This window comes from Etheostoma cragini, chromosome 12, assembly GCF_013103735.1.
Source record: "Etheostoma cragini isolate CJK2018 chromosome 12, CSU_Ecrag_1.0, whole genome shotgun sequence".
Taxonomy (NCBI): domain Eukaryota; kingdom Metazoa; phylum Chordata; class Actinopteri; order Perciformes; family Percidae; genus Etheostoma; species Etheostoma cragini.
This window is the reverse complement of record NC_048418.1, coordinates 19,654,985-19,679,349: the sequence shown is the minus strand read 5'-3', so window position 1 is coordinate 19,679,349 and position 24,365 is coordinate 19,654,985. Positions and strand designations below refer to the sequence as shown.

General features: G+C 40.6%; 1 protein-coding gene across 1 annotated transcript; it reads left to right on the top strand.

Moving 5' to 3' along the window:
- Window positions 1-11,263: 11,263 nt before the first annotated feature.
- On the top strand, window positions 11,264-14,831 carry LOC117953644 (acyl-coenzyme A thioesterase 1-like). Its single transcript, XM_034886880.1, has 3 exons — window positions 11,264-11,734; window positions 13,228-13,430; window positions 14,093-14,831. Exons 1-3 carry the CDS (start codon window positions 11,278-11,280, stop codon window positions 14,699-14,701), a joined length of 1,269 nt encoding a protein of 422 aa, XP_034742771.1. The 5' UTR covers window positions 11,264-11,277; the 3' UTR covers window positions 14,702-14,831.
- Window positions 14,832-24,365: the final 9,534 nt, after the last annotated feature.

The following is a 24,365-nucleotide window of genomic DNA, read 5'->3' as shown; positions in this document are numbered from 1 at the left end:
TTTGCAGCGGATTTGACAATAACCAGTACAACACCAAACAACTTTGAATTGCAGCTTTGTTTAAAGGTTCTGTGACACAAAATCCACCTTTTTTGTCTAAAGCTACATGAGACTCCTAGTAAACCTGCAAAAGGTCCCTAAAAGAAATGCTCCTGTGTTGTTAATTTAAATTTTTTCTTTGGATGACCAACATCCAGATAAAAAATCTATATTTAGTATAACACATGAAATAATTTGAGTCAATTTATAATTTGGGGGTTTAGGATGCAAATGAGTGTTTGTCCTCTGATTTATACATCAAACTATATTACACATGCCTGTAGTGCAACTCAACATTTAAACAACAATAGACCAACAGACATGACATTTATTTTAAACGATTATTTGTGTATCTAGTGGTTGTTTGTATGCAGTAGTTATTATATAGGTGATTGATTGATTGATTGATTTTTTGTCGGACCACTAAAATATAAAAATATGAAATAAGTACATTAAAATACATAAATAGTTGGGGATGACACAATGAAGCCCAAAGACTTCTTTCTATTTTGGTCCCTACCAGGGTGGGGGGAGAGGACAAGTGGCAGCAATCATCAATCATTCGTCATACATTGAATAAATTCATCCATGTTATACAAAATAATTAAAAGTAAAAATAGGTAATGAATATGATCAGCACCCAAGCCATACTTTCAAACCCTGTTTAAAACTGCCTATGTTAGTGACTGTTATGAGCGTCACAGATAACAAAGGGTAGGTCCAACATAAAGAAACCACTGTTTTTCCAGACTGCGCCACCGTTGGGGTCTTCACTATTTACCCATAACTGGGGCTATATACCTATAACTGGGACAGTGGTTGACGGGCATCAGGGCGTTTCTACTCACCATTGGTCCTGCAGGCCACGTCTCTGGGTCCCAGTGCTGCTCCAAAATTCTGTACAACTCAGGGTTTAGAGGGCAGCCTGCTCTGCTAAAATGACGCTGCTCTGCTTGCGACATGGAGGAGGGCTCTTGCTACAATTTGTTTATTTGTTTGTTTGGAATCTGCTATGTACTTGTTTTTTCATCTGGTATCAGTGGACTCATTATGCAGATTTGCTGGATACAACGTGTGTTGTGAACTGTAAGCGGAGCATGTGTGAAGTGAATTTGAAGAGAATGAGACCACTAGCATGGCTAATTATGTTTGGCCAAGTCATTCGGAGCTCCGCTGACGGGTCCGTCAGCAACAGCGGCCTTCTAATGTACAGTTGGTTTGAGCTTCTTGGACTGATGGACAGCGGAGTGCTACCGTCACCTGAACTGCTCCACGATGTGCCTGGGGAGTTATGACAACATCATGGACTGGACCTCCTTCGAGGCAGGAAGGTCAGAAAGCGGGGTAGGAGAGCCGGCCTCAGACAACGCATCCCACCAAGCTACCGCTACCACCGGTGCTTCTCTGCAACCAAGGATCCTTAAAAGACAAACTGGATGACCTATGTCAACATAGGTTGACCAAGCCAAGGCTGGAGCCTGCTGCGAATTTGATGGGTCTGGTGTAATGGCTTTTAGGGCATCCTGGCTTAGCGAAAAAGTCCCCGAAAACTTTATTCAAATTGAAGGTTTCTCACACCTACGGTTAGACAGAGATGCAAACTCGGGCAAGACACGGGGGTAAGGGTGTGTATTAATATCAAGGACAATTGGGGCCGTAACTTTGCAGTGAGAGACAAATTATGCAATCCCAATGCCCTGCGGACACATTATCTGCCAAGGAAATTCACCAACATATTTGTGTGTGTTGTTCACACAGTGAGGAAAATAAGTATTTGAACACCCTGCTATTTTGCAAGTTCTCCCAGACCCCTCCAAATCATGGAGGGGTCTGAAATTGTCATCGTAGGTGCATGTCCACTGTGAGAGATATAATCTTTAAAAAAAAATCCAGAAATCACAATGTATGACTTTATAACTATTTATTTGTATGATACAGTTCTATTCAATTCAATTTCAATTCAATTTTATTTATAGTATCAAATAACAAGAGTTATCTCGAGACACTTTACAGATAGAGGCGGTCTAGACCACACTCCGGAATTTACAAGGACCCAACAGTTCTAGTAGTTTCCTCCAGAGCAAGCAACAGTGCGACAGTGGCGAGGAAAAACTTCCTTTTAGGCAGAAACCTCGAACAGACCCAGGCTCTTGGTAGGCAGTGCTTGACGGGCCGGTTGTGGTTAGAATGAAGAGTGGAAAACAAAAATAGATCAATGTTAATATTTGGTACAGTAGCCTTTGTTTGCAATTACAGAGGTCAAACGTTTCCTGTAGTTTTTCACCAGGTTTGCACAGACTGCAGAAGGGATTTTGGCCCACTCCTCCACACAGATCTTCTCTAGATCAGTCAGGTTTCTTGGCTGTCGCTGAGAAACACGGAGTTTGAGCTCCCTCCAAAGATTCTCTATTGGGTTTAGGTCTGTGGACTGGCTAGGCCACGCCAGAACCTTGATATGCTTCTTACAGAGCCACCCCTTGGTTATCCTGGCTGTGTGCTTTGGGTCATTGTTATGTTGGAAGACCCAGCCTCGACACATCTCGACACCTCGACACATACAATGCTCTAACTGAGGAAAGGAGGTTCTTCCCCAAAATCTTTGAATACATGGCACCGGTCCTCCTTTCTTTAATACAGTGCAGTCACCCTGTCCCATGTGCTGAAAAACACCCCCAAAGCATGATGCTACCACCCCCATGCTTCACAGTAGGGATGGTGTTCTTGGGATGGTACTCATCATTCTTCTTCCTCCAAACACGGTTAGTGGAATTATGACCAAAAAGCTTTATTTTGGTCTCATCTGACCACATGACTTTCTCCCATGACTCCTCTGGATCATCCAAATGGTCATTGGCAAACTTAAGACGGACCTTGACATGTGTTGGTTTAAGCAGGGGAACCTTCCGTGCCATGCATGATTTCAAAACATGACCTCTTAGTGTTTTATCAAAAGTAACCTTGGAAACGGTGGTCCCAGCTCTTTTCAGGTCATTGACCAGCTCCTCCCGTGTAGTTCTGGGTTTATTTCTCACCTTTCTAAAGATCAATGAGACCCCACAAGATGAGATCTTGCATGGAGCCCCAGTTCGAGGGAGATTGACAGTCATGTTTAGCTTCTTCCATTTTCCAACAGTGGACCTTTTTTCACAAAGCTGCTTGGCAATTTCCCTGTGGCCCTTTCCAGCCTTGTGGAGGTGTACAATTTTGTCTCTAGTGTCTTTGGACAGCTCTTTGGTCTTGGCCATGTTAGTAGTTGGATTCTTACTGATTGTATAGGATGGACAGGTGTCTTTATGCAGCTAACGAGTTCAAACAGGTGCATCTAATCTAAAAAAATAAATGGAGTGGAGGTGGACATTTTGAAGGCAGACTAACAGGTATTTGAGGGTCAGAATTTTCCTCACTGTATATTCCGCCAAGTGGGAACGCCAGCAGAGCAGCTAAGTCCATCAACATTTACAGAACCAACCCGACACTCCCATGCTAACACTTGGTGATTTTAACCACCGCAGTTGATTAAAACTTTACATGGTTTTCATCAATATGTTTAGTGCAACACCAGAAATGACAACATCCTCAATATGTGCAAAATCAAGGAAACCTTCACAGCCAAAGCCAGATCTCCCTGAATAACTCTGATCATACTGTTCCTCCCCACTCCTAACCCCCACTCCTCCCCAAAAAGAGACATTGCCTCATTTTTTCACCACTGTTAGCAAGGAAAAATGTAGACAGAGGGAGGATGAATATAACAGAGCCGAGGAGCAGGATGAAAGAGAGAAGGAGGAGATGGTTAGTGAGGAAGCTGACATTGAGACATCAGAAACTGAAGCATTCAATCCTAAGAGTGAGGAAGAAGATGTAGGCTGTGAGGGAGAGAGTGAGGAGCAGAAAGGACAACCAGTGGATCCTCCATCACATTTATCAAGTTCACAGCCATCAGGTTTGTGATGTTGAATAAACCTGTGTGACTATGTGTAAAGTGCCTGTAAAGTGCATCTGAAACTTTAGAGAGAGAGAGAGAGAGAGATTATTTTTTACTATTCTAGGGGCAAAAATCAGTGTGTTTGACTCACCATCAGGCTTTAGGAATTGGAAAAAAGCAACTGAAAGAGAGGGAGGGTTTTCAGTACATGCAAAATCTGACAGACATAAGCAAGCAATGATAGCATGGAAGGACTACCAAAGGGCTGTGAAAGCTAATACAACATTGGAAAATATCCTTAACCAGGAACACAGTAAACAAGTAAAAGAAAACCGTGAGTATATTAAAACAATTGGGGGAAGTAATATTGCTCACAGCTAGACAAAACATAGCACAGAGAGGACATGATGAGCCTGAGGAATCAACTAACAGAGGAAATTTCAGGGAAATTCTTGAAACAGTTGCAAATCACGATGCAGCTGTTAAACACAGACTAACATCCATTCACAACGCAAAGTACACAAGCAAGACGATTCAGAATGAGGTTCTGAATTCTTTGGCAGAAATGGTCCGTTCTGAAATAATTGAAGTAGTAAAAAGCAGTCAGTTCTTCAGCATCATGGCAGATGAGACTAAGGATGTCTCAAAACAAGAGCAGATTTCATTTGTACTCAGGTACTATTATAATGGAACAATCAAGGAGAGTTTTCTTCATTTTGAATCTGCTGAAAGACTAGATGCAGAGGGGCTCACTGAAAAGATAGTCCGCTTATTGGAACACCATGGCCTAGACTACAAAAACAACCTTATAGCCAGGCATATGATGGAGCTGCTGTTATGAGTGGTAAGCATTCAGGGGTCCAGGCGAGAATCAGAGAGCAAGCCAAATTTGCATTTTACATCCACTGCAGTGCCCACTGCCTTAATTTAGTGCTAGTTGATTCTGTCAAAGCAGTACTTAGAAGCAGAGGAATTCTTTGCGTTGTTGCAGAGTCTTTATGTTTTCACATCTGGCTCATATGTGCATGCCAAATGGCTGGCTGTACAAACTGAAATGTATGGCAGCACAAGAGAGCTCCAAAAGTTAAGTGACACACGATGGGCTTGTCGGTTCATCGCCCTACGTAACATAATGGACAGATTACCTGCCCTAAAACGTGTCCTACAAGAGATGCCACTAGAGCACAGGGGAGAAAAGTCTTCTGAGGCCCGTGGTCTTCTGGCCCGGATTGACCTCGAGTTTGTTGTGCATCTAGTTACGCTTCGTAAGTTGTTTGGGGAAATCAAGCTTCTTTCAGATATGCTCCAGTCATCAACTGTTGACCTCTCAAGAGCAGCAGATTTAGTGGAAGGTTTGGTTCAGACTTTGACAGATTTCAGGCAACAGTCCTTCTTTGACAACCTGTGGGGTGAAGTATTAACCATCTGTGAGCAGTGTGATGCTGCCACCCAGTCGTCGGCAAAACGACAAAGAACAAAAAGTTCCAAACTCCGTGAGTACCACGTACTAAGCTCTGTTGGTCAGAGGGAGCAAGTTTGTGATAATGAAAGTTATCGGTCCTCTTTCTTTTATCCTGTCATTGACTGCATGCTTAGTGAACTAAGCAGACGTTTTTCAAATACCAACTGTGTTTGAATTTGGCCGTCTTTATAATGCCAATATTGAGGATCTGGGACCTGAACTCCATCAGTTCAGGAGACTTTTAGAAAGAAAACTAAAGAGTCACGAGATTGGAAACCCTTCTAATATAGTGGAGTTGATCCGTTTCATTGAGCCATACAAAGAAGTATTCTGCGAGCTTTTTAGATTGTGCAAAATTGCTGTTGCACTCCCAGTGAGTTCTGCCACCTGTGAGAGGAGTTTTTCCAAACTAAAATTAGTGAAAACCTACCTCAGGTCCACTATTACAGATGAACGTCTCAGCAGTTTAGGGATGCTAAGCCTTGAATCCAGAAGGGCAAAGGCTTTGGATCTTGATGCATTTGTGGACTATTTTGCACGAAACCACAAACGCAGAATACTATTATTGTAATTTTGCAGGATTTGGTATTGCCAGTGCATAAGCATGAGAGATTACTGAAATGAAAATTTGACTGTTAGTCTCCTAAATGTTAGTGTACAGGTTTGTGAAGGTTTGTGAAGGTTTTTTGTTTTCATGTGTTGTATGTGAAATATTTTGAATAGAATTTTTTGTTTCATTGGTGCTCTAAATAAACAAAAAAGTTGTTTAAAAAAAGATCGTAATTTTTTTCCATTCTTGTTTCTGTGCCCCTGTGAAAAAACAATGGCCCCACCTTGGCCCCCCTGGAAATGTTTTCCTAGAACCGCCCCTGATCACAGGACAAGTGCATTTCAACTATTGCAGTACTCATTACAGTTTTTGATCAATTAAATTGATAACAAGCATCAGGCAATACTGAATAAGAATCTTTCACTTTGACTGTACTCAAGTTTGTGTAACAAGAATTTATTTCTTTTTTTATTTGTATATAAAATTATCTAAAATTTGCTTCAATATCCTTTATATATTGTTTTATTTCTATGCATATAATTATTTTGTAGACTTGAAAAGTTCAAACAAAAAATTATTCCTGAAAATCCAGGGCTGCAATAATAATAATTAGAAAAAACATGTATGCTATAGTACCATCACTCATACTTTCCAGAACTGTGAGGGTTCCTCCCTCTCTCTTGCATTTGGCCACAAGTTATCCTCAACATCACATCTCTCTTTCAGCTGTAATCAGCTGTTAGGAAGGATTATACTTCAGGTTATTGTCAAACACTTTCTATATATTTCAGTATGGTTACTTCAGAAATAGCTGTTTGCCGGTAATGCACGTTCGTACTGTGAGTATAGATTACTTATTACAAAAAGTGTCCGCGTTACAGTCAATATTTTACGTTCTTGTGTGAGTGTGCGTGTGTTCGTGTGTGTTTGAGTGAGTGAGTTAGTGTGTTAGTGTGTGAGTGAGTGAGACGAGCAATGCTAAACCTCATAATGTGAGAGTGTTGTCATGATGCTAACCAGGTTTGTGTTTGAATTTCTTCGTAGGCACAAGTGTGTGGTTGGGAGATCATTTCGAAATCGTTTTAACACTTCAGGTAGGATGTTTTATGAACAATTGTTATTAACAATTCGTTTTATTTCATGTGTTTCATTCTTTTGCTATGACTAACTGTGAAGTCCATCACTTGAACCCTTTATTAATACTTTGTTAAAAAAAAATACATCAACGTCAGAAATAGCAGATCTGTAAGTACAAAACTTTGATGCTTTGCTTGTTAATAACTAACTTGCTTGTCATTTAACATTTTAATTTTTACTATGATTAGTGTAAATTTTATATTAGTGCACAGTGAATGTTTTTGTTCGGTTTGGAAACTTTATCTGTATTTTCACTCTTTTAAATGTGATTTATCATTATGTATTTTAAAAATTTTTTTGAACATTAACAAATCATGTTTGTGTGCATGTTGTGTACAGATATCGGACTGCAAAAAGTGCTACAAAGAGTCAGCGTTTCATTATCAGACAGGTGCCAATAGGTGAGTTTTGCGTGCTAATTTGAATTAAAAAAAAGATTTTAGCCTTGAATTATTATGTTTAGATTTTTGCAGCAGAACAAGTACATTTTTCTAATATTTAAAAGTTTTAAAAATAAAAATAAAAACATCTCATACATAAAATAAATATAATTGTTATTTTATGTATACTTAAAAAATGTAATAACATCACTTAAATATTGTGTAATCTGTTATAAAATAATTTTTGAGTTCTGTGAATTTATTAGGATTTACAATGTACAGTAGTACAAACAGTAAAAGAGTAGGCTACTATTTGGGCAGACTTTGTGTAAACAAGGAACAATACAGTTAAGATGAACACAATGAAAGTAAGAAAAATTCCTAGACGAGGGAGAAGAAGACGAGTACCAGTACAATTCTGTCTGTTTCTCTTTTTCATAAACGGTACATTCTCTAAAGCTACTCTGAGATGGCTCAATGATTTCTTCAGCAAAATAAACCAAATGCATTTACTAAACCCAACAAAACAGAAATGTGGAGAGGCTTCAAGAGAAACTACAGTGTAAAACAATCTATGGTCACCACAAGATACTAGTATCTATAAGAGCAGACCTGACACATAAAATAATGCACTTTCTGTAATTCCACCTGATATTAGTATTTTTATGACATTGGGCTTTGACTAATATTCCTGATGGGAGAGAACAGGTTCAACAGGATGCGGAACGGCTGCGGATCTCCTCCGGAACGATGTCAGAGTAATTAGGTTTCCATTAAAGTTCATGTGTGTACTTCCACTGACTGCAGAACGGCTGCGTCCCGACTTTGTCCCAGCTTCGGTAAACCGCAGCATTCCTAAGCAGAGACGCAGAGGTATACTTTGAGACGGGTATGGCTGCAGCCTGGAGCGTCCCATGTCATCCGTCCTGTCTCATGCGGTCTCGTCTCATGTCGAGGCGTGTCCAACGGTAAATTCAAAGGGTCAAAAATACGACATTGCGAATAATTTTGCCAGATGGAGTCTGGCAAAATTTATGAATGTTATGGTTGTGTTGTTCCATATTAACGTAGCCTACAGCTGATGAAACCTGCATCAACTTACGCAGCCGTTTCTGCCAACTAACGGCAGGAGCTCCTGAGGAGGGGTAAAGGATCTGCACACAGCAAGAACAAGAATACAAAAATAAACATGTTACACTCTTTCCAAGACTCGTTTTAATTTAATATCCTATATTGTTTTCAAACTTCACTGGGACATTGCTGCAAATCCAACTGCTTATCAGCATGGCGAAATCATTCCACTGTATGCTCTACTGGCGCTGCCTCAGCTGTAGGGGGCGGAATGCGGTCGGGTGTCTGGGACCCGGGCAGAATGCGGTTATATTTTTCTACTACCGCGGCCTCGGCTGTCGGGTCTCTGGGACCCGGGGCAGAATGCGGTTATATTTTTCTACTACCGGGGCCTCGGCTGTCGGATCTCTGGGACCCGGGGCAGAATGCGGTCGCGGGTCTCTGAGACCCGGTGCAGAATGCGGTTGTAGCCTACTACTGCGGCATCGGCCTTCGGGTCTCTGGGACCCATCCTGCCTTCGACTGCATATCTCTGCTGCCACGGCCTTGGGCCAGAATGCCAATGTATTTTTCTTCCACTTCCGTGCCAGCGGTTCTGTTGTAGCCTATTTTGTGTAGTATTGTATGAAAGGGGGAAAAAAATTATCACAAAATCAAATGCTTGAGATAATTTTTCTTAGTTTGCCTATAATCTGCATTTATTTTAGAGACGGATATATATTTTTAAAGATTTAAAAACACACCAAATATTTTATTCATTAGCATGATATTTGACGTGAGCTTTTACTTTGAAAAGTAAGAGAGATATAGTATTTTATTCCAGATTCAAGCTCTTATTTTGAAAAGTATAAACTCAGGAATGGCAGAAGAATTTTTTTAGTTTGCCTATAATCTGCATTTATTTTATAGACGGACATATATTTTAAGTGTTTTTATTCATTAGTAGGCTATGATAGTCTGCATTTATCTTATAGACATGTTTAGTTAAAAAAAAAACATTTTTTATATCAAAAGTATTTTATTCATTAGCAGGATAGTTGACGCAGGCTTATTTTATTCCAGACGATAGTCTGCATTTATCTTGTCAACACAACCATAACATTCAGAAATGAGCAAACTATATGTATGGCAAAATTGTTACTTTAACAGTTTTTAACGTTTTTTTCAATTGATTGCAACAACCGTGGTCACGAATTTAACCGTGACTGCATCTGGAAAATTATTCGCGATTTCGCATTTTTGACCCTCTGGTTGGACACACCTCCGCATGAGACAAGACCGCATGAGACGGAACGGATGACATGGGATGCTCCAGGCTGCAGCCATATGCTCTTGTATATTTTTGCCGGTCGCTGGAGAGCTCCGCAGAATTTCAGCACACGGCAGATAGTGCGGAACAGGAAGTCGAGCACAGAAACAAATCCGGTTAAGTTTCAAAATAAAATAGACCGTGCTCAAGGCGGATCATATTTCCCTGCACCACACCTTGAAAACAGCACAGAGTTTTCCCCTCTCTATTCGTCTGGATGGAAACAAACTTTTGTTGATTTTGTGGTTCTATTCTACCTGAATTTGCGAGATTTTGTGGGTCCTTGAGACTTTAGCTGTCAGTCATTTCCGCAGCCGTTCCGCAACAGATCTGACCTGGTAGGTGTTGACCATAGGTGTTGACGGACGGTGGAGAACGGAGCAGACACGCTGCGGAGCAGATCCACAGCCATTGCGCATCCTGTGGAATTTGGGGGTTAGTGTTTTGGAAGAATTATGTGATTTTGAGACATGTTTGGGGTGTTTTGACAGATATTGTTTTGGTAGATAATTTGTTGGTAGATATTGTTTTGGTGAATATTGTGATAGTGATAGTGATAAAATTAGTTTTAGAGTTTACTTTACAATGTGTGATTTTGAGCATAAAGTTAACCGTTTTGCCAGTTGTGTGTTGTAGGTGTGTTGGTGCTTTAAGAGTTTAGGAAAATTGTTAAACGTATTGGAAAAATTGTCTTAGCGATTAAGCATTGAAAACTGTAATGTGTAATGTAGTAATGTGTTTTTGTTTTATGACATGATCGATCAAATGACCTCAGTAAGCTTTACAAAATCATTCTATTTTATATTTGTGTTTGTATTTATGATGTTGGTATCGAATATATTTGAATTATACAGTGAAATTATACAGTGGGGTTTGTAAAAAAAATTGTATTAATGTGCATAAAGAAGCCAAGAAAAGATGAGAAAAGAGGCGTAAAGGTTTTGCCATGGCCTTCACAATCTCCTGACCTCAACATAATTAAAAATCTATGGATAGACCTTAAAAGAGCAGTGCGTGACAGACAGCCCAGAAATCTCAAAGAACTGGAAGACTTTTTTAAGGAATAATGGGCAAAGAAACCTCAAACAAGAATTAAAAGACTCTTGGCTGGCTACAAGAAGCGTTTATAAGCTGTGATACTTGCCAAAGGGGGCAGTACAAGGTATTAACTCTGCAGGGTGCCCAAACTTTTGCAGATGCCATTTTTTTTGTTTTCTGTTATTTTGAAAGTGTAAATGATGGAAATAGAATCTAACTTTTTGTGACATAATACAAATGTCTGATCTGTCATTTGATGCCTTTTGGAGCTTTTTCCATATTTTCTTGGCTTCTTTATGCACATTAATACACATTTTTAACTGGGGTGCCTAAACTTTCAAATCCCACTGTATGTTTCCAGGAGAGATGTCCTCCCAAGTCCGACTGAGGCTGCTGCCGAGAGCCAGATGCATGTTTGATGAGCTGGTTCAGGTGAAGGTGGCCGGGCTGAGGGCAAGACAGGTGGTGACCATGAGAGCCAGAGCCACTGACGACAATGGACTGGTGTTCAGCTCCTCGGCCACCTACAAGGCTGATGAGAGTGGGGAGATTGACCTGGAGAGAGACCCCTCTCTAAGCGGGAGCTACGTCGGGGTGGAACCCATGGGTCTGCTGTGGTCCATGAGGGCAGACACCTTGCACAGAAGGTTTATAAAAACTAATTCACTGAACCACCATGTGGTGACTTTCTCTGTGCACGAGAAGGAAGGGGAGAGCAGAATTCTGGCAGAGGCAACCAATGAGAGGCTTCTGATTGGAGATGGAGTTAGCCGGCTCCAAATCAAAGAGGGGAATATCCGTGGAGTCCTGTTCACTCCCCCAGGTTGGGCTATGTCTCTATCACGCTCCCAGTCATTCAGTTAGTAAAGTTTAAGGAAACTGCTGGCATTCATTTATCCTGATTATTAGGGCCCGAGCACTGAAGTGCAAGGGCATCAACGATGTCCTAGCACAAAGTGCAAGGAACCTATTGTTTTTGTAAGGATTATTATTATTCCGCACCGTTGCTGTCATTTTTGAGCACTTTAGCATGTGGGAAAATTCATAAAAGTTCCACACATGTCAGACCTATGAAAAATGACAGATTTCTGTAGTGATTGGGCTCAGGTGATGACAGGGGCTCCCTGTCTTTTGATACCTAACACAATGCATAAATTATAAAGGACCAACTTCCTGTCTGGGGCTGTGTAAACAGGAAGTTGCCTATCTGGCCAAGATATATTCTGATTGCCACCAAATAAAACACAACTGTTCCGCATAGCGACCTGAGCATCGATGCCAAATCCTGACTGACTCGGCCATTAGATGGCGCTGTTAGAATTTTCTTTTCTTTGACAAAGGTAACCATACTTTGTCTATCTCCTACTGGGCTGTGACTCCAATCTGCACAAAAACTTGGATATAGACTCGGTGGACCCTCGTGACAAAAATGTGTAAGTTAGTAAGTAGAAGAGTAAGTTGGGGAAGAGAGTTGGGGAAGTCTAATAGTATGTTTCTATAGCAACGCAGCAGTGCCAGCGCAGCAGTGCAGACAATAGTGAATAGCAACGAGGGACGTTTTAAACGTTTTCTTTCTATCTAGTGACAGTGATCATGTCGTTAGTTCAGATTAGTACTGGTAAACTGATCTAGATCTAGGAATAGAAGGCATCATGCTCTCTCCTTTTATCTGACAAAAATGCAGAATTTTTAAATACATCCATATGTATGAAGGTAAATTTGGTGCAAATGTGAGAGCACGTAGATGCGATGTGAGCACTTGAAGAATAGGATTTGAGAGCTTGTAAAAAAAATCTGACTCTGTATTTTATTTTTTCATTTCAGTCACTTTTCCAGTACAACCACAAGTCAGTGATTACAACCTCTCGAATCTGTCGCTGCAGTGTGCTCTCTCGCATCCCACAGTGGCGAGTCTGCGCTCTCGACTTTTCTTGCGATACATTTGGTGCAAAACTAATTTGTACCTGTGGACTTAGTCTGTGGAGCTCTGAGCCAACAGGACGGCCGGGGACAGCAGGGTTTCTATCGCCTGATGAGGGACAACTCTGTCCGGCTTATTTCTATAGCATTAAAGCTAGCGTTAGCTAACTATCAGCCAGCCCGCTTCTAAATACTGTAAATACCTTTTAATTATCTAACACTTTTTAAAAGTGTTTACAAAGGCCACATTTTTTTCTGCTTTAACTGTTGGACATATTTTCATTTTTTTTTTAAATCGACTTTCTTTCGTCACCCCTTTCATTGACTCTGAGGACCTTGTTGAATATCTCGCATCTGAATTTTAGATGCTTGCATTTTGGGTTTTCATGTGTCCAGGAAGAGGTCCATTCCCTGCCCTGTTGGATCTGTACACTTTTGGTGGAGGATTGTCAGAGAAAAGGGCCTCTCTGCTGGCCAACCGTGGATTTGTGGTTCTGACCATAGCACTGTTCGGTCATGATGACATGGCGCGGAACATCAAAGAGGTCAATCTGGATTATTTCGAAGCAGCTATAGAGTTTTTAAAAAAACAAGATAAGGTGAGTTGTTTGATAGTATTGTTTTTGGTACACATTTGTTTGTCTGTCTCATTTTCATACCATCATTAGAGTTGCTAAAGATGAAAGAAAAAAGTTCTGTACTCAGTGGCTGAAATTAGTTAAGTTCCATTTATTGGCACTTACAAGCTGCTACTACCAGCTCTACTCGGCTTTACTCAACTCAGCCGCAGTGCCCTGCTTCCTTTTTCCATTGCATGGAACATGTGTGAGATGAGCGTGCCTGGTCGTCATAGCGACGCCTTAGGAAACTGCCTTGACTAAATGCGACACAGAAACAGAACGTCAAAGGTGTGTTGTGTTCTATTCTCGGCATGTGGCTTTTGTCCCAGCCAGAAGACACATTTAGTTTGAAAAGAAGCTGGAGGCAGCATAAAAAACACCGCTGGCTAATATATTTTGTTCAGAACACCCCATCTGTCGCTAGCAATGAGGACGCAGTGATTAGTGACAATTCTCTCAACCCCAGGCCGTAGTCTGCAGGTTTTCACGTCACCTTTAGGTATCGCCTCAGCTCGCTTGGAACCTCGATGGAGGTGATACAATTTATATATCATTTGTTTATCTACAAAAGATGGAACCTTTGGGAAATCACAAGTAACAGAAAAAACAGCAGGTTATAGTTTATACGTTTTTTTCCACAGGTGGGCAGTAAAGGAGTGGGTCTACTATCACTTTCAAAAAGCGGAGATATTTCACTATCAATAGCCTCTTACCTGCCAGGTGTTGAGGCCACAGTGTGGATTAACGGCTGCTGTGCCAATACATTTTTACCTCTCTACTATAAGAAGAGCCAAATCCTCCCTCCATTAATGTTGGACATCAGCAAGATGGTTCCCACTGAGTCAGGGGCCTTTATGGGCAAGAATGTATTGCATAATCCACTGGCCGAGGAGAACAAGACCACCCTGGTCCCTATTGAACAAGCCAAGGGATGTTTCCTCTTTGTGGCTTCAGAGGACGACCTCAACTGGGACAGCAAGGCTTACATGGACCAGATGGTGGAGAGACTGCAGCATCATGGGAAGGACAACTTCGAGAGTGAGTCTTACCCTGGAGCAGGACATTATCTAGAGCCGCCATATGGTCCCTACTGCCCTTCTAGTTTTCACTGGGTTGCAGGCAAGCCATTCCTGTGGGGGGGTGAGTCCAGGTCCCATGCAACAGCTGAAGTCCACCTGTGGAAGAAGATCCAGGAGTTCTTCAGAACTCACCTCAGCTGTGATGTTACACAGACTAATGCCAAATTATAGATATAAATATCATGATTAGAAGACGTGAACAGATAAATCACCAGTCAGTTAAAGCGCCGATATTGTCCTCATTTTCAGGTTCATAATTGTATTTAGAGGTTGTACCAGAATAAATGTACATGGTTTCATTTTCAAAAATCACCCAATTTTTGTTGTATTGCACATTGCTGCAGGTCTTCTTTTCACCCTGTGTGTTTGGTTCTCTGTTTTAGCTACAGAGTGAGACATCTCACTTCAATACTATCTTTGTTGGAAGTCGCACATGTGGAGTAGCTAGGTAAGATCACATCAGCTAGATGACTAACTCTCCAACTTTGGTCAGTACAAGGCGGGATTAGCTGAGAAACTTCTTCTAAACGAGGATCACTTGTGGAATACCTGCAGAACAGGGACATGGAAGTAGTTCTTTTGGAGATTAGGGTGAACTAGTGTGTTGTAGCAGTGTTTTGCCATGGAGAATGAGCTAGCATGCTAGCGCTAGCATGCAACGGTTAGACACCTCGTGTCTGCTAGTGACGTGAAAAGCCATAGAGATTTTGGACAGCTTAGCCAGAGACTGAAGGCTGAGGACATTCAGAAACTTGTATCTCACTCAAAACAGCATTGGTGTTTTTTTTCCAAGTGTGTATGCGTGTGGAAGCACCAGAGACTCAAAATAACACCACAAATCCCAGAAATGTCAGTGCTCATTCATAATGTTAGCATGTGTCAAATGTACCGTCCATCTCCCTCAAACTGCTTTTCTCTTTATATATCCATGGCCATGAATGCTGTTTTGTTAATGCGCACAGAATGGACCGATGGTGGTCCAGTGGGTCAAAAAAAAGTATGTTTCTGTAGAAGTACATGAGAAAATTACCCATTATCTTAATTCATTACCTCAGTAAACACTTACATAAGTTTATGGTCTATCGCTAAACACTGTAGAAATAAACTTATGTTTGCTGTTGTGATGTCATCTTAAACTTTGACCCTCTCACTGTGTTTTCACCTTGTTAAAGTTAATGGAACACTGGGTGCCTAGAAATGTTTTGTTAAAGGGTACCTTCGATTATTTTCAACCTTTGAAATTTGTCTAGTATTAAGCAAGATTGCTGCAGTTGGCAGTCAGTGAAACACAAAGTTAAAAGGCAATTGCACACCTTCAATTTACGTCAAGAAAAGTGCTTGTTTTGACAGGCTGAGATTATTGTTCTATATAGTAGTGTCTGATAACACTATAGAAAGGATTTCAAAGGACTTTGACCTTTACGGCCAGTTATATTATGGAGCCGTGTGTGCTCACACGCACTGATCATTTCAGGAATGTTTGAAATATTCAGAATCTAATTACCATCAAGGCCCCATCCCCCTACTGTTTATTATATGGGAAATCCTTTTTTGTAGGGGTTAATAATAATAAAAATTTTAATAATGAAACTGGCATTAAAGAGTTAAAATTTTGAGGGATTCAAGAAAAAAAGCGTAACAAAATATTGATGTTTGATAATTTTATTTCAGATTTTGTGCGTGTACATTTTTGCCCACAGAGTTTGTCTAGTTGCAGTAAAAAAAAAAAAAAAAACTAAGGCAATCAAATGAATTTAGTTGCTAATCTTTGACATATCCAGACTCTAATCACCACCAAAGCCCAAGCCCCCTACTTAAAATATAAAATATTTTTTAAAATAAGTATTCAAATAATTACACTGAAATTATGTGACAAAATGTTTTTAAAGATTACAAACAAAATGCCAAGACATGAGGTGTCTCAGTTAACGGTGACTCAATTATAAAAAAAAAAAATGTTAAGAAGGGAAGGAAAGGGAAGGAGAGAAACAACAGCAAGAGCAACCGTCCGCAGCTCAAACAGACACAGAACAGCGTACACAAACATAAGCAGACAGAAACAAGATAAGGGACCAAACACATGCGCAAACAGAGACAAAAAGGCCACATCACCAGCCTACAGCATGGTCTTTAAAACAGCCAGCAATGCTGTACCAAGTGTCCAAAGTTTTTTTTTACTGGCACTCCAAAAAAAAGAAAGGGTCTATTTACGAACAGACACATCATGAGGCAGTTTCCAGGTTGCAGTCATCTTCTTAGCAGCTGTGAGTCCAACAAATACAGCACGTTTTTAAGTTTTAAAGATCTGAAGGGCTGACAGCTGTCGCTTGCCAGACAGCCTCTACACACTACCGTCCCACCGGGAAAGTCCCACTCCGCATCAAGGTGCCAGTGCAACTATTTATAACAATCTAAACAACTGTAGTAGGGTTTAAATCCAACTCGCGACAACAATAGTGACAATTAGGCTAATGCACGTTAATAAAAATAAAGCAGATGTGTTCTTAGAAGACAACGGAATAACTGTTAAACATGTTTATTTCGGATCAGAGCTGCAGCTGATTTGACACATGAGACTCCAGGATTAATTTTAGACTGGCGGTTAGCCTGCTCTGGACCAGGCTAGGCGCAAAGAATAAATCTCCATTGTTACTTGTCTGGGCTTAATTCAATCTGGTTTCGTGCAACCGAGTCAAGCTAAATTCATCCAGGATAACTTGAATATTCCTGGGGCCTGTTGCACGAAATATTTTTGTACATATATTCTTACAGTGTGTGTTGAAGTCACTTTCTTCTTGTTCTAGTTTTTGTCCTGTTCCGTATGAATATTAATGGTACAAAGATATTTAGAATTAGACAAAGCTTATAGAGATTTGTGCACATGGTTGTAAAACATGTTCTCGCGCTGTAAATAAGGGTTTGAAATTAAGCCTAGAGTCCTTAGGGTACATTTCCCAAGGAACATTGGTTTCCTCTGCTCAATATTAAGGCAAAGTAGGCTAAATAATACATTGTATTTATATTGTGCTTTACATGGTAGGCTACTTAAAGACACTTTACGGTAAAACCAGCACAAAAAAACAGACACAGCAATTAAACCAACACATGAAACTGGCATAATTAAAGCAATTAAAACTGTGCAACCTACACCTTTGTAAAAATGGGGAGTGACTAGGCTAAGTAGATATGTTTACATCCTTACACATTCAGTCGGTCCGCTACAGTCTGGGCTTTTTCTCCCCATTTGATGACATCCGTATTTCCATTTTTGCATATTAAATGTATATCATGTGCAACAAACTCTGCCAGTGGACACCGTATTGGCTAGAGTCAAGTGCTGATTTAATTGAAGGTAAAGGAAAAAAGTGGAACGTGGTAGACTGAATGTGTTTTATTGGTCGGAAAAAAGTAACACGCCAGTCTTGCTTAAGATGTCTTTTAGATAATGAACCCCCATCTGTTCTCATTATGGGGCTGTTAAAGGCCTCCCGCTAATCAAGAGTGCTGCATTGAGGAATAATGGGGAAAATGTGTGCCAGTTACACAATATATGGCAACATTTCTCAGCCAATCTCCAAGTTTTGATGAGAGATAATGGGGTTAAAGTGTAGCTGGCACTGTTTTTTAGAGATATTGGCCAAAAGAACGTCATGAAGTGACCAAGGCTCTGTCATAGCACTTTCTAAGGTATGCCAGCTAAAAGACATATCTGGGTTAATCCAGGAAAGGAGGGGCCTTAACACAAAGGACCAAAAATAATGTTTAAGTTGGGAACTGAGAGGCCACCATCCTCTTTCCTCCTCTGTAAAGTAGACCTCTTAAGTCATGGCTTTTTTCCTTTCCAGATAAATTTAGATAATGCTGACTGTAATTTGTCCCAATAACCAGAAGGAGGAGAAAGAAGTAACCTAGAGCTCACAAAGTTAATCCTGGGTAAACATTAATTTTAAAGGCATTTAAAGGCTTTCATTGTGTCAAGAAAAAGAAGTGACATTGGGGTCTCACTGTTTCCTGCACCATCAACAATGTAGAGCATTTTTATGAATCTAGTTTGGTCGGAGTTCACTAATTTTGACATATGGGACTCCAAACGATGAGCTAGGAGCTTTGTGAAGATTTTTAAATCAGAGTTTAGCAGGCTCGGGTTGATAGCGAGAGCACTCTTTAGGATCTTTATCCTTTTTTAAGAGTAGGAAAATAAGGGCTGAGTTCACATCCGTTGAGAATTCACCCCCAATAGATGAGTCAATCATGTCAAGAAGGAATGGACCCACCTGTTCCCAAAAAGTTACATAACATTCAGGGGGGATCCCATCAATGCCTGGTGATTTTCCCTTTTGCGTAGTCTGTACTGCCAATCTTAGTTAGTCTATAGTAATCAATTTGTCTAAGTCAGCTGATTCTTCTGCTGAATACTGATGCAAGTCAAGCTGATTTAACCACCTGTCACAGTGGGTTTTATCCACATGTAATGTCTGAAAAGAGTTATTTATTTCAACAGGGTCAGTTCTAAAATTATCATCTAAAGATTTAATAGCGGGTATGTCTCCAAAATAATCACTGGACCTAATTTTAATGGCAAGTAAATGACTAGGTCTTTCGCCCTGGAAATAATAGCACTGTCTTGTTCTATGGTTCTTGGTTGTGGGCGCCCACATAGCTCAGTTGATAGAGCGCCATGATAGGCCCCATAAATAGAGGTTTACTCCTTGACACATTTGGCCCTGGTTGGTCTCCGACCTGCAGCCCTTTGCAGCATGTCATTCCCCCTCTCTCTCCCCTTTTATGTCTTAAGCTGTCCGGTCAATAAAGGCCTAAAAATGCCCAAAAAATAATCTTTAAAAAAAACAGTATGTGTTGCTGTGATCACAATGCAGACAGACAACATTTCTCAGCTTTAAAGCACTAGAATAGATGATTGAGGGGCCCATAAGTTTAATTAATAAAAGCAAAGAATAAAGCAGTTAGAGAATACAGCTTCTTTATCTTTTTGAATAGGCTCACGCCAGATATGACACATCTCCTTGGCATATAATACTGTCCCAATCCCCCTTAATTTACCCTAGCAGAACAAAACAAATAGAGCAATTTAAAATAAGCAGGTGAGAAATGGACACAGCAACCTTAACAGGACACATCACATCATAGTGAGCATCCAACTCATTGGTGATATTTTTGAGGTACCATGGTGAACTATCAGAGAGAAAGGACATGACAAAAGGTAAGTGATTTGGGGTAACAGGAGCAGGGGTTCAGAATATACTGGAGTGTGGTGAAAGTGTACAAGGCTGCAGATGCTTGTCAATTTAGAACAGATGGATGAGTACAATTGGGCACACCCGACACTGTAGGAGTGAACCAACCCCAGCAGATGGCAGCAGCGCAACATTAAGGGTGCAAGCTGCCGTTAAACTCGAAGAAGAAGAACAACACGAGAAGAACAGCGTACTTCAACCCGGGTGTAACTTGCCAGTGAAAGCGGTAAGTAAAGTTATAATAATAACATGTAAGAGATTGTTCATTATATCAATACTGTATCTACCTAGAGGAGGTTATTTATGGACAAAGACAATTGTTGATAGTCATTCTTTGCTAAGATCAGAGTTGTGTGTTTGTGGTGTATGTGTGTGTGCGTGCGTGTGTGTGTACGCCTCAACTGGGAATAGTACGGCGGCAGACAGGGTCAAACGGCTGCAACTTAAGAAATCACATGTAAATAGAGACAGAAATTTACAAAACACGTGTCTGTAAACTCGTAGTAAAACAAACATTTAACTTCATCAGCGTTTAAAGTTGCGTTTGTTTAAACCTTATTACATGAAAGGGTTTAATTTCAAGGTCCGAAAGTTATTGTTTTAATTAGCATGGTTGCCATAGACATTTCAAAGCGGAGCAGTTGCGAGCTTTTATTTTGGAAAGTCGAAGCTTGGGGACGGCACCAACCGGGAGGGCATGAGACGGGAGCATAGACCAGTGATTTTCAACCTTTTTTGAGCCACGGCACATTTTTTATACTTAGAAAATTATGGGGCACACCACCAACCAAAATGACACTCTAACACAGTGGTTCTTAACCTTGTTGGAGGTACTGACCCCCACCAGTTTCATATGCACATTCACCGAACCCTTCTTAATTGGAAATATAAAATTCAAAACATATTTTAACGTATATATTTTACTGGTGCACAAAATTTACCGTGCATCAACATCAGTGTTCAAAGAACAAAGCCATTAAAACATGATTTTCACACAAAAACAAAAACATAATAATGAATATTTACTGCAAATCAGTGTGACTTCTGATGTTGCCTTACAGAGACCAGTTCAGAAATGCGCAGCTTCACCTTGGCAAGTGCCACTCTCATGTCATTTTCGCAACACTGGGTCACTAACCCAGTCAAGGAATTCTGTGAAGGCTGAAGAGAAATAAAATGACAACTTCTCCTCGAGAGTTTTCAAATGTGTGCCAATCACCTCGCACATTACAGCAGTGTTGCCATCATGACGTTTCTCTGTGAGCGGGAACATCTCAAGGTTGCCACGCTGCACATGTTGTTGCCAGAGCTCCACCTTTTAAACGGAATCCGTTCATTTTATCAGTGCTTGTAAGCAGGTATTCATTTCGGCCTTGCATCCGTGTGCTCAGTTTATTCAGATGATGAAATATATCAGCCAGGTATGCCAGCTTTGCACACCACTCATCACTTGCAAGCAGCTTTGAGTAATCGGACCTCTCGTTTATCAAAAATTCCTCTCGCAGCTCATACACACGGGCCAGTACTTTGCCACGCGACAGCCACCGGACCTCCGTGTTGAGCAATAAGACCTTATGTTCCGCTCCCATTTCCTCACACAAAGACGCAAATAAACGACATTTCAAAGGTTGCGTCTTCACAAAGTTCACTATGCGCAAAACATCATGCAACACAGGAGGGCAACGAGGGCCTCATGGTGCAAAAAACAGTGTGTAACAATAAAATCTGGGTTTCTTTCTTTGACCCTACTTACGAAGCCTTTGATAAGCCCGACAATGGCTGCGGCTCTATCAGTGCAGACACCTGTGCAGTTTTCCCACGTAAGCCCTTTTTTGTCAAGATATTCCAACGTGACCCGACATATTTCCTCTCCTGATGATTTTTCTGGCAGTGCCTTGCAAAATAGGAAGTTTTCTCTAATGTTTTTTTTTATCCACAAAACACACGTTGGCCAAGAGCTGACAATGTCCACTAATATCCGTCGACTCATCAAGTTGCAAGGCAAATTTCTTACTGATGCGCATCTTTACCAAAACAACAATTTCGATGTCCGCAGACATGTCATCAATACGTCGGGCAATTGTGTTATCTGAGAAAGGCACTTTAGCTATCTCTTCGGCCGCGTCAGGGCCGAGCATCTGATTTACAATGGCTTTACAAACTGCCAGTATTAATGTTTCTGCCACAGTGTGGGACTTTTTTGATTTAGCTGCGAGTTCAGCAACAAGGTAGCTAGCTTTGAGGGCTCTCTCGTTTAACTTTGTGGTTTTTCTAAAAAAAAGTTTCCTGTTTCTTATTGTTTTTACGTAAGCGTACAAAATAGTCCATCGGCTTGTTTTGAACGGAAGGGTGTTTTGTTTGGAGATGGCGTTTAAGCTTGCTTGGCACCATGGCGCTATTGGATAGCTTCTCACCACACACCAAGCACAGCGGCGTCGGTGCTGTTGCATCCCCGGTGAAAGTAAATCCAAATGAAAGATAGCTTTCGCTGTATTGCCTCAAGCTCACCGTCTTGTCTTTTTTCTTTTGACCACTCATACTAGGGCCTTCATCTGTGTGAGAATTTTGTCCAGGGCCCTGCATTTGCATTTTCCCTTCTCAAAAACTTCTCCATCACTGTCACTTGCTCGTCTTGCTGAGATGCCAAACTGTCACGTGTCGTGCAGCACTAACTCTATTGTCTTTAGGCATTTATCGCCCTCTGCTGCCACCAACTGAAATAGCAGAGTATTACATTATCTGTAACACTATTACAGCACAGACACCCAACAATGTTTAATTAGGTGATATTAGATAATTTCCCGCGGCACACCTGACGATCTCTCACGGCACACTAGTGTGTCGCGGCACACTGGTTGAAAATCACTGGCATAGACTGTGTATTGTTAATCAGCAATGAAAAGTAACGAAGTACAAATACTTTGTTACTGTACTTAAGTAGATTTTTCTGATATTTTTACTTTACTATTTATTTTTGTGGCAACTTTTTACTTTTAGGCCTACTCCTTAGATTTTAACACAAAAATAGGTACTTTCTACTCCGTACATTTTTAGAAATTGACTCGTTAGGCTACTTTAATTTTGTACAAAAGGTTGTTATCTCAGAGAATAAAGCCGACACGCCCCTCAAACTGCGCCACACAGAAAAAAAAGTGAGAGAAAAGAAACTAATTAATTAATGTCTGTTTAGTAATTCATATTTTATCCTTTATTTCCTTATTTGAGCACACACACATACATGTAGATTCTTTCAAATGTTAAGGGGATGATTAAAAAAGAGAAACTGGATCTGTGAATTCTTACAGAATCACAACTGAATTTCTATCTTGCTACTCAGTCAGAATCTTATTAACGTGTGTCCCATTCTTTGTCACAATAATCATATATGGGATGTATTAGGCCTGTTGACAGACATCCATTTAAAATGTAGCCAATGACATATAAAGAGCTTTTTTCTATTTCCACTTAAGTTCCTCAGCTTGCACTCTAAAAATGGTTGTCATTCGCAAGGCTATTTTTACTTTTATACTTTAAGTAAATTTCCAGGCCTGTACTTTGTTACTTTTACTTGTCTGTGTCCCCGTGCCGGGGATGTAATGATAGTGGATGGTTGCTAGCTGGCTGGGTACTGACTGTGGATGGGTCCCCCGGCCGGGGCTGTTGTCAGCTCTCATCCCAACTGAAGCCTCAACTAGAGCCCGAACAATGTATCGGCGGGCCTATATTATCGGCTGATATTAGGCATTTACTGATCTATCGGTACAGGCATTTATAACGACCGATTTAAAAAAAAAAAAAAAAAAAAAAAAGGCTTGCTTAGGAGGCTTGCTTTTAAAAAGTAAGTTGTTGTAGTTGTGAGAAACTTTCAATCTGCCAGACCCCAAGTGTGCTGGGACAAGGCGTGTAATCCAATGTAAGGTAGTGAATATACTGTACTGTGTGTGTATGGGCCAGGTCATATCATAGAGGGTCTGGGAGTCCTCCCTCAGGATAGTTTGAGCCTCAAAGACTTCATTTCCTGCATTCTGACACACTTTAATGCACCAATTTATGGTGTCAATACCTGTTAATTAGCCTGGGCAAAGAAAAAAAAACAGTTCACAATCCAAAATATATCAAAATGATAATGGAAAGTATGTTACATGTCATTGCGCATTTTTAAGTGGGTATATGAAAATCCTGGAAAACTAATATTAAAATATAGCAGACAGATGATAAAACTCCACATCATACACAAAAGAAAGTCCACAAACTCAGATAAATAAATAAAACTTGACAGACACAATTTTGTGTGCAGGGTTCCTTTTTCCTTTATGGCAAATTAAAATTGTGTTTTCTAGATGAAGGAATCGAGCTTTCTTAGTGGGTATACTGCGTATACCTGCATATCACGTAGACTACACCACTGGCTGGGACAGTAAAACACAAGCTCCTTACACTGTGGCTGTTTTCAAAATCGCCTACTGCTGACTGCAGACTGTGTCCAGACATGTATAAAGAGACCCAGACTTGAGTAAAAGTACAAGTACTCTATCAAAAAAGTGACATGAGTAGAAGTTGAAGTGCTCTTTAGGCACCAC

Bases quoted from the DNA above. Each gene is read 5' to 3' on its own strand.
- LOC117953644 (XM_034886880.1), top strand. From the start codon at position 11,278: ATGTCCTCCCAAGTCCGACTGAGGCTGCTGCCGAGAGCCAGATGCATG. The intron at 11,735-13,227 runs GTTGGGCTATGT...TCATGTGTCCAG, and splicing joins AGTCCTGTTCACTCCCCCAG to GAAGAGGTCCATTCCCTGCC. The intron at 13,431-14,092 runs GTGAGTTGTTTG...TTTTTTCCACAG, and splicing joins TTTTAAAAAAACAAGATAAG to GTGGGCAGTAAAGGAGTGGG.